This window comes from Martes martes, assembly GCF_963455335.1.
Source record: "Martes martes genome assembly, chromosome: 18".
Lineage (NCBI taxonomy): Eukaryota > Metazoa > Chordata > Mammalia > Carnivora > Mustelidae > Martes > Martes martes.
Window position 1 is genome coordinate 40,278,258 of NC_137906.1, and position 12,947 is coordinate 40,291,204.

Here is a 12,947-nt window from a genome sequence, read left to right on the forward strand (position 1 = left end):
TGTCTGGGTCCAAGGTATCCCCTGGAGGCTGAATTCAAACTCCTTCAAAGACAGGCCCACCCCCGTGCGTGTCCGGGGGACCTGCTCCCTGGGACGAGTAAGATGGCCAGGGGACAACGGGCCCTGGCGTCAGACCACCGTCCCGGTGCAATTCTGGGCAGACGCCACATGTGGGCCAGGATGGGTGCTGGGGCTGGGGCCTGCCTGGCCCTTTAAGAGAGCCTCTAGGGGAGGGGGCCCGTTGCCCAGCAACAGGAGGGCTCGTGTGTACCTGTCGCTGGGAGACCAGAAGTGTCCTGCTGGGCACAGAGTGGCCGGGACCTGCCCCGCTGACCGCTGTCCTGGCCACTGACCGTCCCTCCCCGCGGGAGCGGGGGCGGGGAGCACCATGGCGCAGACGGACGTCCTCCTGACCAAGGAGCCGGCCCCGCAGACGGTGCCGGCCTGCGAGCTGCCCCGGAAGCTGTACGATGTGGCCCGGAACACAGGAGCCTACACGTCCTCCGGCCTGGCCACCGCCGGCTTCCGCTCGGCCAAGTACCTGGCGGACGAGTGGTTCCAGAACTGCTATGCCCGCTACCACCAAGCCTTCGCCGACCGCGACCAGTCAGAGCGGCAGCGCCACGAGAGCCGGCAGCTGGCGGCTGAGACCGAGGCGCTGGCCCAGCGCTCGCAGGGGGACTCCGGCCGGAAGGTGGGCGCGCGGCTGCAGGACGTGCACTGCTGGAAGTCGGAGCTGCAGCAGGAGGTGCGCGAGCTGAGCGCGGAGACCGACCTGCTGCTGGCCCAGAAGCAGCGGCTGCAGCGCGCCCTGGACGCCACCGCCGTGCCCTTCTCCGTCGCCACCGACAACCTGCAGTGCCGCGAGCGCCGCCAGCACCCCGACCTCGTCCGCGACTTCGTGGAAATGGAGCTGCTGAAGGTGCTCCGGGAGCCGCAGGCCCCGCGGCCCTCCCCCGCCTCAGGGAGCGCGGCCTGCACAGGGTCGAGGGGGGTGGTCCCCCGGGGCGCCCCCACGATGCGGGCTGAGGCTGGGTGGGTGCACGCAGACTCGTGGAGCCCACGCCCCTCTGCACACACAGGAATACCCAGAGCACGTAACCCTTGGCACACACAGACACGTGTGCAGCACACGCCCGGGTCCACACCCAGGCACAGTGACGCCAGCTCTGTTTGCGGGTTGGGGACCAACAAGGTGCTGGGGCCACAGGGTCAGGGCTCAGGCCATAACAGGACAGAGGCGCCATCCCTGACCCCGGAAGGGTGCCCAGTCTGACCTTCCCCGAGCCCAGTGCTCACAGTGGACACTGGGGGAGGCCCAGCTCCTTGCAAGGTGGGCCCCAGCTTGGACCTGCTGAGTTGGGGGCACCATGGAGTGGGGGTAGGTCCCAGTGTAGGGGTTTGAGCAGGTACGGGGGCTGGAGCTGGACCTCACGTCTGCTCACCCCATCCCACGTCCAGGGCCCCTGCGCTGCCCCCACCCCAATTATTGCTCATCCTGGGGTGAGGGGACAGAATTCACACCTGGATGTGTGTTGGGGACATTTGCCTGAGGATGGGACATTCAGAGGCCACGGAGGTGAGGCCCACTCACAAGCCTGATGCCCCCCAGCACACACCCCATGGATGGGACGGAGACTGAGCTGAGCCCAGTCGGGGGGCACCTGAGGTCTGGGATGCAGGCAGGGCTGGCAAGTTGGATCCTGTAGGCTCCTGCACTCAGGGGCAGCCCCGTGGTCACCCTTGGGTCCTGGCACCCAAGGGCAGCCCCTTGGGTCATCCTAGCTCATGCAAACTAAGCCCGAGCCCCTGGAGGCTGAGCGCACCACAGCTCCCCTCCCCCGCCCCGACGCCTGTGGTGGGAATCCAGGCCCCGCCCAGTACTCACGAGCTAGCCGATGGGTGAGGGTGGGATGGAGGTCACCTTCATACCCCAAGGCTTCCCCATTCCAGGCTCGGCTTCCTGGGGGAGAAGACCCCACTCCCTGGTGAGGATCTGAGGAGGGCCAGGCCGGTGTGGGCCCATGGTCAGCCCCTTCAATGCCTAGGCCAGCAGGCCTGTCCTTGGGGCGGCCCACAAGCACCAGGGAATGACCCAGGCCGGTCCTCTGCTCCAAGCACCTCTCAGATCGTGGGGGCCTTACTTGTGAACTGCAGGCTGTGGGCGTTCCTGGGAGATGCGGGGCCCCCCCTGCACGCTGCAGACTCAGCCCAGAACCTTGAATCCCCCCTGTCCCAGCCCCAACACCCTCCTCGGTCCCCCTCCACCTCACCCCCACACTCAGCTGCTCATCGAACTTCCAGGGCTCTGGCTGTAGCCCCCTGGGCCCTAAACCAAGAGACACCCCCCTCCCCCTCCCCAAGTGTTGCCCCACCTTCGCGATGTGAAAACATGAACAATGGCCCAGGTACAGGGAGACAGACCCAGGGGACAGACCCTGACACGCGTGGGTTTAGAGCCAGATGGAGGTAAAAATCCAAATGGGGGTGGCGGCCTGTTTGTGCACAGAGAACAGCCATCGCAGGAGCAGAAACACACACAGGTTCCCCCTTGAAAGGCCAGAGGAGGAGAGAGGACCTCTCTCTAAGGCCCTTGCTGGGAGGGCACATGGTTCCCAGGGGCCAGGGGCCCAGGGGATGGTTGGCCGTCCGGCCCGGGGCGGGCGGCAGGGATGGCCCCTAGAGCCCAGGGGCTGCTGGGTGGGTGCCAGGCGAGTGGGAGCTGGCCATGGTGCCCCCCAGAAAAAACCCTGCGCTCCGCCCCACCAAACAATATTCCAAAGCCCAGAACAAACCCAGTGAAAAAGAGTCGGGCTCCTCCCTCCAGCCTCCCAGGAAAGAGACAGGGGTCGACAGGCTGGCTGTGGGGCCCAACCAAGTACAGCCAGGGCCAGGTGCTGGCCTAGGCATTGAAGGGGCTGACCATGGGCCGGCACCGGCCTGGCCCTCCTCAGATCCTCACCAGGGAGTGGGGTCTTCTCCCCCAGGAAGCCGAGCTTATCCGGAACATTCAGGAGCTCCTCAAAAGGACCATAATGCAGGCCGTGAACCAGATCCGGTGGGTCTCAGTGGTGGCATGCCTGCCCCTGTCTCCTCATGCCTTGGGCTGGCCCTGGGCAGGAAGCTGGAGTGAGCAGGCTGGGAGTCTCAGAGAGGTGGGGCCTTGTCCCAGGTCTCAGCCAGGAGGACGGGGCAGGGAGGGGCAACTGGTGGGGGTGCAGCCTCCTGCATGGCCTGGGGGCCTGGGCATCCAGAACCCAGGCCAGCCTTCCAGGGCCAGCCACATCTGCTCCTGGACGCTGTTGGCCAGGCAGGGCCTGGGTGGCCCGAGGACCCCCGTCCTGGACAGATGAGGTGGCCTGGTTCCCAGTGGAGAAGGGGGTGTGTGCTTGCTCCTGGGGTGGTACCCAGTGCCCCCTCCACAAACGCAGACCCCGCCCGCCCCAGGCTGAACCGAGAGCACAAGGAAACGTGTGAGACGGACCGGTCTGACAAGGTGGAGGCCTACAACATCGACCAGACGTGCGCCCTCTACCACAACCAGAGCCCGGAGGTGCAGTTCTACCCGCACTCGGCCAAGTTCGAGGACAGGTGGGCCACTCCGCCCCAGCCCCTCCCAGGGAGCCCCCTCCAAACCCGGGTCTCCACCCTGCGCCAGTGCTCCTGCGCCCTGTGCTGGGGACCGTCCCCCAGCCCCCCGCCCGAGGCCCTCGCACGGAGGGCGCTGTGTGCAGCTCTTCTGCCCACAGGCCAGGCGGGCGAGCAGGACCCCGGCTCAAGCACCCGCACCCCCGGCTCACAGGGGGCTGAGGGGTTACCTGCAGCTCCTCGGGCGGCCGGCAGGGGGCGCGCAGCCACCACTCCGCGGGGCGCAGGGGGCGCGGGGGGCGCGAGGGGGCACAGGGCCGCGGGGCCGCGCTGGGGGTGCTGACTCGTGCTGGCGCAGTGGTCTCGGGGCGCGGGGCGCGCGGGAGGGCCGGTCGCAGGAGCCGTCGGCAAGCCGTGCCCGCCCGCAGCGCCTCCACGCCCGAGACGTGGGCCGGGTTCACCCAGGACAACCTGCACCGCGCGGAGCGCGAGCGCCTGGCCTCGGCCAACCTGCGGGTGCTCGTCGACTGCGTCCTGCGGGACACGGCCGAGGACCTGCGGCTGCAGTGCGACGCCGTGAACCTGGCCTTCGAGCGCCGCTGCGAGGAGCTGGAGGACGCGCGCCACAGGCTGGAGAACCACCTGCACAAGGTGAGGCCCCGCCCCCGCCCCGCCCCACCAGACACGCCCAGGATCGGCCCCGCCCCACGCCCGGCCCCTCCGCACAAGGCTCCGCCCACCAGACCACGCCCAGACCCGGCCCCTCCCCGTAAGGCCCCGCCTCCGGCCCCGCCCCGGCCCCGCCCCACCCAGGCCGCGACGCGTCCCTCGCCCTACTCCAGCCCCTCCCAGCTACCGCCCTTCAGGCCCGGTCCGTGCCCCTAGGCCCCGCCCCCAGGCCCCACCAGGGCCGGCCCCACCCAGGCCACGTCGGGTCTCTCGTCCCACCCAGACCCCGCCCAGGTACCGCCCCATCAGGCCCCGCCCCTATACCCCCCGCCCCGCCCCAAGCTCCTTGTGGACCAGCCCCACCCCTGGCTTGGTCGCAACCTGGCCGGGACCGGGCCGGCCTCCTCTGTTCTGTCCAGCCTGAGGGACCCCTGGCTCCAGGCACCCACTCCTCCCTGGGCCCTCACTAAGCCAATACAAAACCAGGTGACGCTGGGTGTGGCCGTCAGGCAGGAGCAAGAGGGAAGGTGGCAGGAGGTGGCCGGGCCTAGCAGGGCTCCGACCCTGGGCTCTCAGGGTGCCCTTTGCTGCCGCCATGTCTCTCTGGTTCTTCACCAGGGTTGGGGCCCCGTGGCCAGCAGAGTGGGGGCAGGGGGCACTCAGGCCAGAGCTGCTGGACAGCAGACTTTGCAGCCCCACCCCGGCCCTCTGGGTGCCCTTGGTGGGGCTGAGGGGACCGAACACATCTTCCTGCCTCCATACATCCCCCCGAGTCTGTGGACAGGGCTGGGGGTGCGATGGGGGTCACGCCAGCTCCCCCAGGGACTGTCCTGTGTGCAGACGCTGCGGGAGATCACAGACCAGGAGCACAACATAGCCATGCTGAAGCAGGCCATCAAGGACAAGGAGGCGCCCCTGAAGGTGGCCCAGACCCGTCTGTACCAGCGCTCGCACAGGCCCAACGTGGAGCTGTGCCGGGACGCCGCGCAGTTCAGGTGCCCGCCAGGGCTGTGGCTCCGGGGCGGTCCTGAGGACAGGCTTGCCTGTGTCCCCCCCAGCCCGGCCCCCTTGGCCTCTGGGCCCCACGAACACCCCGCCCCCCCCACAACTAGACGTGGATGTGGCTTTCAGGGCACTGAGTGTCACGGACAGCGTGGCGCTTCCTGCCGAGCCCTGTGCTGGGCAGCCTTGCCAGCAAGGGATCTCAGGGTCTGAGAGGCTGAGCCCCCGAGGACCCCATCCAGGCCCCCCATGGCACGGGTGGCTCCTTGGCCCTGGCTCAAAGCCAAGGAGGGATGAGGTCTCTGGTGTTTCTGCCCTTGTTGGCAGAATCCCCCCGGCATGGCTCCCTCCCTGCCCTCAGCACACGCTGGGGACTGGGGCCTTGGGCAGCACCAGGGGTCCGTCCAGCCTGCCTCCAGGCTCCAGGAACACAGGGACCTGGGAGCCTCTGCACTCCACCAGCGTTGCACCTAACCGCAGCAGGTGTCACTGAGCTCAGCCCTACAGAGTGCTGTCCATGTGGGCTCTTCCGGCTGGGCGGGGGACGGGGTGGCGGCAGAAGTCCCAGCTCAGGCCCAGCGCCGTGGCCCTGTGGGGCTGCAGGCTGAGAGCACGCTGCACCCCTCTCCCACCTGCCGCGGGGCCCGTGTGGCATCCTGGCCCGGCCCACTCCACGTGGCTGGCAGGTCTCCCTTTGGACTTTCGGGTCCTCCTGTGGCCCCGCAGCTTGGCCTGGGACCCCTCAAGGGCTCCCGGGTCTTGCCTCTCCCAGCCTGGAGGCCCCAGCTCACACCTTCCTCCCCGGCCCCCCAGGCTGGTGAGCGAGGTGGAGGAGCTGAACACGTCCCTCGTGGCGCTGAAGGAGAAGCTTCTAGAAGCCGAGCAGTCACTACGCAACCTGGAGGACACGCGCATGCACCTGGAGAAGGACCTGGCCGTCAAGACCAACAGCCTCTTCATCGACCGCCAGAAGTGCATGGCCCGCCGTGCCCGCTACCCCACTGTTCTGCAGCTGGCCGGCTACCAGTGACTGGGGCTGGCACCACGGTGGGTGCGTCTGCGGCCTGGCTGGACGCGGGTAGGGACTGTCCCCAGGCCCCCAAATAAAGAGTGTATTAGCTTTCTACTTGTCGGCGTGGTGCTGGCTGGAGGTACCGCAGCCTGCGCAGGTGGGCTTTACCTACGGACCTCCTGCCCAGGCCGGTGGGAGGTGGGGGCTCAGAGCCTTTGCCCGGGCACTTCCGGCGGCCTGCGGCGGCCCCGGTCCCCACCTGGAGAGGACTGTAGAGGCCCCTGCATTGCTCACCGAGACCAGTGCCCCCCCAACCATCAGCTCGGAGCCCGCTGAGCCTTGGGTGGGGACCCTCTGCCTGAGCCGCCCGCAGGACCCCGCCGAGGAAGCGTCCCCTCTTGCCACCGTGGAAGCCACAGCTGTCGTCACCCCAGCCATGACCAAAGCCCCGGCTTTCTCCTCTGTGTGCCCTGGACGCTGTCCCTGTGCGGCTGGCTGGCTCTGCCCTGAGGGACTGGGCCCGGGGTTGTGAGCTTCGGTTGCAGGCCCCTGGGGCCCCTCCCTGCCACCTCCCCCTGACACTGGGAGGGCACCCCGGAGGACAGATGCGTGGGGACTCTGAGCCAGGGGTGGGGGGCCCCCCACTCTTAGGCACCTCGGTCACCTCGGGTGGCCAGTGTCCCGTCCGGCCTCTCCTTAACCGGTGTGTGAGTCAGGCTGGGGTACGGCAGGTACAGGGCTCCCAGTGCCCACCTGTCCCTGCGCCATCCCTCACCCCTCACCTCCGTGAAGGAGGGCCCTGTAAGCGCCCACCCCACCCACGACACACAGTTTCCAGTCCCTGTCCGCCCGTGCAGGGCAGCTCAGGAGCAGAACTCAGGGAGCGTCCAGCCCCTGCCCCCTGCGACGGCTGCCAGGGGACTGAGGGGCAAGGTGGATGCTGAGCACGGCTCATTGTCTCTCGGGTGGGCTGGGGGCCCCGGGCTGGGAGGGCGCGGGACAGACCCGGGGCTGCCGGCTGGCCGTTCGTTGTCTCTGGTTGTGTCGTGGCTGCCGGGGAGCTGGAAGGTTTGTCCCCCTGTAGGGACGATCCACCAGGCCACGGAGCTGAGGGACGGCTTCCCGGGATCCTGGCCCCCACCGCCCGGCCAGGCTCGTGGGAAAGGTGAGGCCACGGCACAGCCCAGGGTTCTCCAGCTGCCTCAGAGACCTTGACCCTTGTGGGCTCGCAGTGGCGCAGCTGTGGACCCAGGCCCTGAGGCCAGCAGGGTCCTGGGGAGGGGGAACAGGGTCGCATCAGGCCACCAGATCCGCATGGCAGGATCCATCTGGGGACGGGGTCCCAGGGCGCTGGGTGGAGCACGCGTGGTGGGGGTAACGGAAGGAGAAGGTCCGGGGCCACAGTGTCGCCCCCTCCCCACTCCCCCCTGCGAGCCCCCTGGTGCCCCAGGCCTGCCCCAGCACCGCTGGGTTACCCCCGGTTTCCATGGGCTCCCTGTTTGTGAAGCCCTCCAGCCTGGCCACACAGTCACTCTCACAATGAGTGAGTGACCCCGCAGCGTGCCCGGGTCCGGAGCCCCTGTCCGTTCCTTCCACTACCCCCTGCGTGGCCCCATTTAGTGGAGTCTGTGGTGACAGGCACTTGGCCTCCCCCCGGGCCCCCATGCCAGGGCTGCTGCTGCTGCTGCACTGGGGGCCGTGCGGGCACCTTGTCCCCCCACCCGGGCTCGAGGCGGCGGTCAGCGCGGCCTTCCTGCATTGCAGTGGGCTGGAGGCAGGGAGGGAGCCCAGCCCCGCCACGGGTGACGCTGTGGCCCCCTGGGGGCCGCTGACCCGTGGGGCCGTGACGCTCAGCCACGCTCCCGTCGTCACGGAGATGTCAGGCGGCGTGTCTGAGGACGGCTATTTCTGTCCAGGCCCTCCCGCCACCTGCTGAGTCACCCTCAGCCCCTGCTGACCACCTGCTCCTCAGTGAACACTGGGCAGCCGAGGGACGCACCTGGACCGCAGGGACCCCAGGGTTCCTTCCAGGACCTCCACCCCACACCTGCTCCTCTTGAGGTGCCCCCCACATACCGGGCAAATTTAGCTCCCTGTCCCCTCCCCTAAGGGACACACAGTGACCGCCAATCTCCTGGGGAGGCTCAGGACAAGGGGACGCTGGGGCCCGCAGCAGGGCCAGAGCCCGCCCAGACCCCCCGGGGCAAGGCCCTTCTCGCTTCCGCCCGCCACAGGGGACGCCCCCAGCCACTGCCGAGCCCATCGATGTCCGTCTTACAGGTGGGAAACTGACGCTCGGGTGCAGGGAGCCGCAGAGGTCGGGCCTGTGCTCCTCTCCGGTGCCCGAGAGGCCGGAGTGAGACCGCCAGCGAGGACGCCCCCGCCTGCCCTGGGCCCGGGCTCCCACAGGGATGCCGCGCCAGGAAGCAGGGGCCGCGTATGGGCCTCCAGGAGTGGCTCCCGCGAAGCTGCCTGGTCTCGGAGCCAAGCCCGCGCCCGGCACGCGCTGACGAGGTGTGGGGCCCCGCGGGGCCAGTGCGTCGGGGCACAGGGCCCCGGGCTTCGCCCCTCCTCCGTCTGTGCCACCTGCAGATGGGGCGTGAAGACAGCCGTCCCCACGGGGAGCCGCCGGGCCGTCTGCTGCGGTGTGAGCCGTCCGCTCCCGGACACGGCTCCAGCTGGCGCCGCCCCTGCCCGCGGCCCTCACACTTCGAGCCCCCTCAGCCTGGCCGCGGGGTCCCCCACAGGCGGCGGCGCTCCTGTCTCCCCCTTTCTCTGTCCTTGACCCTCCCTGGTCCTCTGTCCCCCAGGCCACGTTTGTGGCCTCCCCCACAGGCTGCTGGCTTGGGTAGGGGGGATGCTTACCAGGGAAACACATGTCCCCACATCCAGAGGCCAAGGCACTGGTCCCTGGGCCCCGTGTCCAGCCGTCCAGGCCCAGAGCGGAGACAAGGCCAGGCCCTGGTGTGGGCTGGGTTCTGGCTTGCAGCGGACCCTGCCCTTTCCTGCGCTGCCTGGGGCAGGGCCAGCCCACAGGCCTTTATCTTCTGAAAGGCTGGGCTAAGGCCGGGGACCCCCGAGCAGGGGTCACAGCTCGTCTGCTCGGCCGGACACCGGAACCCTGTCATGGCACAGCGGAAGGAGGGGACAGACACCAGGGGCATGGCCAGACGCTGTGCTCCCCAGCCAGAGATGGTGAGGGTGTCCCTGTCACCGGGTGGGCCTGGCACAGGCATGGTGGCCCCGGTCTGTGCCCCCCCACATTGGCCTCTAGCCCTCACCCGACTCCACCAGTCTCAGCTCTGGCCTGCCTCCCTGCCAAGTGTCTGCACCCCAGAGGACAACGGCCAGCCCACAGAATTGTGCATCTCTCACCAGTCCCAGACACCCCAGACCCCCAGACCCATCTGTGGCACAGGGCTGGCAGGAGGACCCCGGGGCCCCCGGGGCAGGCCCACACAGCCCCTGTGGCAGGTGGCAGGCAGAGGGCCAGGCCGGGTGGAAGGCAGCTCTGACACCGGCCCGGGAGCTCTGACACTGGCCCGGGAGCTCTGACACCGGCCCGGGAGCTCTGACACCGGCCCGGGAGCTCTGACACTGGCCCGGGAGCTCTGACACTGGCCCGGGGCTCGTTGGTCTTGGATGCTCCGGACGAAGCTGTGAGCGCCTGGAGTAGGCATGAAAGGGCTCTTTCACGGGCTTTTAGGGCAGTGACGCTGGAGACAGCCAGGCAGGCAGCGGCAGCTGACGGCGTAATGGTAACGGGGAGTGTAGGGGGTGGGTGGGGGTCCCCCAGGTACCCCAGGCAGGCTGGGCTCGGAGGGGGTCGTCTGTGCTCCCCTCCAGGCCTCAGAAGGAAGGAGGCTGCAGCCCAGACCATCTGCTGGGCAGGCCCAGGGGGCCACATTGCCAGAGACCCGAGGCACGGGCCCACCTATGGAGTGGGATCCCCCAGAGGGTCCTGTCAGGTCCCTCCATGGGAGGAATCGAGGAGGGGCTCGCAGGGTCCAGCACAGCCAGGAGGGCGGGTCAGGGTCTGCTGGGCTCTGGGGTGAGGCGGTACACAGAAGGGGTCCCCCCTCCAGGAAAGCTCAGCCTGAGAATGGGTTGTGCCCTCGCTGTGTAAGAGGAAGAAACCCATCCTGGGGTGCAATCCCTGAGGGCTTCCTGGAGGAAGGTCCTGTGTCTTTTTTCAGCAGGGTTGCATGATGGGGAAGAGTGAGGACCCTGACCTCACACTCCTGCCCTCACATGGAGGAGCCCTGGCTGAGCCTCCTGGATGCAGCAGGAGAAGCGTGGATGGGCCAGGCGTCCGGCAGGGTCTCCTGGGGGAGGGGAGGCAGAGGCGGGAGGCCCGGGCCTGGTGGGGATTAAAGACCGTCTTTTCTACCCTGGGGAGCCTTCCAAGTTGCTTTCCCTCCCCTGGCAGCTCAGGATGTGGGTACCACCCTCTGCCCAGCTAGGCAGCCGGGGAGAAACCTCCTGGTGGAGACCGCCACCCAACCTGGGCCCCGAGCCCAGCCTCCCAGCCTGGAGCCCTGCCCTTCCCCGAAGCAGCCCGAGGGCTCCAACAGCCATGGGGTAGGGGCTTGGGGAGTGAATCAGAGCCCACCCCCCATGACAGCTCCCCTGAATCTGCCAGGAGCGGGGCCCCAGCCGCGGGGGCTGCAGGCTGTTAGGGAACCTGCCCCCGCCCAGAGTCAAGGCCGCAGGGAGGGGTGGGGGGGCCTCCCCGAGCAGACCCTGGGAAGGGGCCCGACCACGCCAGGTTGGACAGCGTGGGGCTGCCTCAGCCACCTTTGCTGGGGGCTCTGGAGGGCCAGGTGCGAGCTGGCCCCTGTGCTGGCCCCGGACGACTCCGAGGCTACTACTTCTAGGTCCCGGGAAGCATGCAGGGATCCACTGGTGATGTCTGTCAGGGGCAGGGGCTGAGGGTCCAGGAGGCCCACACGGGCAGGTCCCTGGCCTCACCTGACCTCTCCCCCAGACCAGGGGGCACGGCCCAGGCAGCTGTGGGGCTCGGGGCTCAGACGCTGACCCCCTCTGCTCCCCCGCAGGCTCGGGGACGGACGGTGGCCTCTGGCCTCCTGCTCCTCCTGGGGCTGCGTGTAGGGGCCTGGCCCGGCCTGGGGCTGTCCCAACGTCCCTGTGTGCAGTGCTGCCGCCCGCCCGGCCCCCTGCCATCCCCCACCACACTGGGGAGCCCACCACTCTGCTGCCCCGCGTGCGTCCCACTGTGGACATCTCCATCCTCAAAGGTGAGTGTCTGTGGGGAGGCAGCCCCACCCCAGCCCTGTTCCCGTGAGGACACCCCACGCTGGGGTGGGGCAGGAGAGCCCTGATGGAGGCAGCTGGGCCCCCGTGGGCGGGACACTGGACACCTGCCTCTGGCTCCCGGCAGCTGGAGAAAGGGGGAAGCGAGGCAGCCTGGGCAGGGGGCTGTGGCAGAAGGGCGTCCGAGGCCCCTCTGCCTGCTCACCCACCCGCAGCAGGGCCTTAGGCCCAGCCTCCGGGGGAGGCTGGAGGGAGGCCCCGGGTCCCCCCTGGAAGGAGGCCAGCGGCACAAGCCCTCGTCCTGGGGCACTGGGCAGCAGCTGCCCTTAGCTGGACCTGCCAAGCTCCCAGCCTCCCGTCCCGCACGGACCAGGGCGGACCATCCTCTGGCAGCTCCTGCTGTCCCCGCCACCCCCGCTGCCCCTCCCGTTCCCGCGCGGTGGGCGGTCGAGACCCCAGAAGAGATACAGCCTGGGGCCGTGGCTTCTCCTGCCCCGTGACCCTGGACTCCGTGCCCTGGCCCCTGGTCCCTTCTCCTCCTGCAGGTGAGAAGGGCGAACCCGGGGATGCAGGTCCCTCCGGCAGCAGCGGGAAGGAGCGCCCGCCAGGCGCCCGCGGCCTCCGGGGCTACAAAGGCCAGAAGGGGCAGGCAGGGCCGCCAGGCTCCCTGTGTCCACGCACCTACACGGCCCCTCGGTGGGCCGGCGGGAGGGCCTGCACGGCACTGACCGCTTCCAGGCTGTGCCCTTGGACGCGGAGCCGGTGAACCTGGATGGAGCCTTCCGCCTGCCGTCCGGCCGCTCCCTGGGAGCCGCGCAGGGCGTCCACTTCCCGGGCTTCGGCGTGCACACCCGGAGCCACAAGGCGACCTACCTGCACATCACGTGCAACGGGCGGGCCACCGCTGTGCTGTCCGCCCAGCCCAGCGAGCGCAGTGTCATGCGGACCCGGAGCCTGCGGCTGCCACCGGCCGCCGGCGACGCCGTCTGGGTGCGCATGTTCCAGCGTGACAGCGACAACGCCATCTACGGTGAGCACGGCGACCTCTACATCACCTTCAGCGGCCACCTGGTCAAGCCGGCCAGCTCTAGCCCTCCCCGGCTCGCTGTGCCACATACCACCCGGCCCAGCTAGTCGTGCCTGAGCTCCGACTATGAACAGCGATGGTGCGGAGCGCCAGGGACACGGCCAGAGCCGGACGGACTTGGGGCCCCCCGATGGGGTGCACACAGACTGGGTATCCACACCGAGACGTTTGGGAGGGAGGCCGGCGGGGCCCAGCACGGGGGACCATCCGTTCTGCTTATGAATAGCTGAGCCGGACACCGGGGCTGCGGACACGTCTGCAGAGCTCCTGCTGCGGACGCTGGGGGGCAGGCGGGGGCGGCCCCTGTAGACACGG

The 12,947-nt window shown here is 69.2% G+C and overlaps 2 protein-coding genes across 2 annotated transcripts; both read left to right on the forward strand.

Moving 5' to 3' along the window:
• The first annotated feature begins 378 nt into the window (after window positions 1–378).
• TEKT4 (tektin 4) lies at window positions 379–6,385 on the forward strand. The gene is made up of 6 exons (XM_080830491.1): window positions 379–922; window positions 2,988–3,058; window positions 3,448–3,591; window positions 4,017–4,239; window positions 5,098–5,252; window positions 6,073–6,385. Exons 1-6 carry the CDS (start codon window positions 389–391, stop codon window positions 6,287–6,289), a joined length of 1,344 nt encoding a protein of 447 aa, XP_080686617.1. The 5' UTR covers window positions 379–388; the 3' UTR covers window positions 6,290–6,385.
• A 1,549-nt stretch (window positions 6,386–7,934) lies between these two features.
• On the forward strand, window positions 7,935–12,679 carry C1QTNF8 (C1q and TNF related 8; the record flags this gene model as incomplete). The annotated part of the gene is given in 7 exon segments (XM_080830869.1): window positions 7,935–8,149; window positions 8,552–8,785; window positions 8,864–8,918; window positions 11,329–11,431; window positions 11,434–11,529; window positions 12,091–12,234; window positions 12,237–12,679. Coding segments are annotated over 7 exon segments (1,290 nt in total).
• Between the last annotated feature and the right edge of the window lie 268 nt (window positions 12,680–12,947).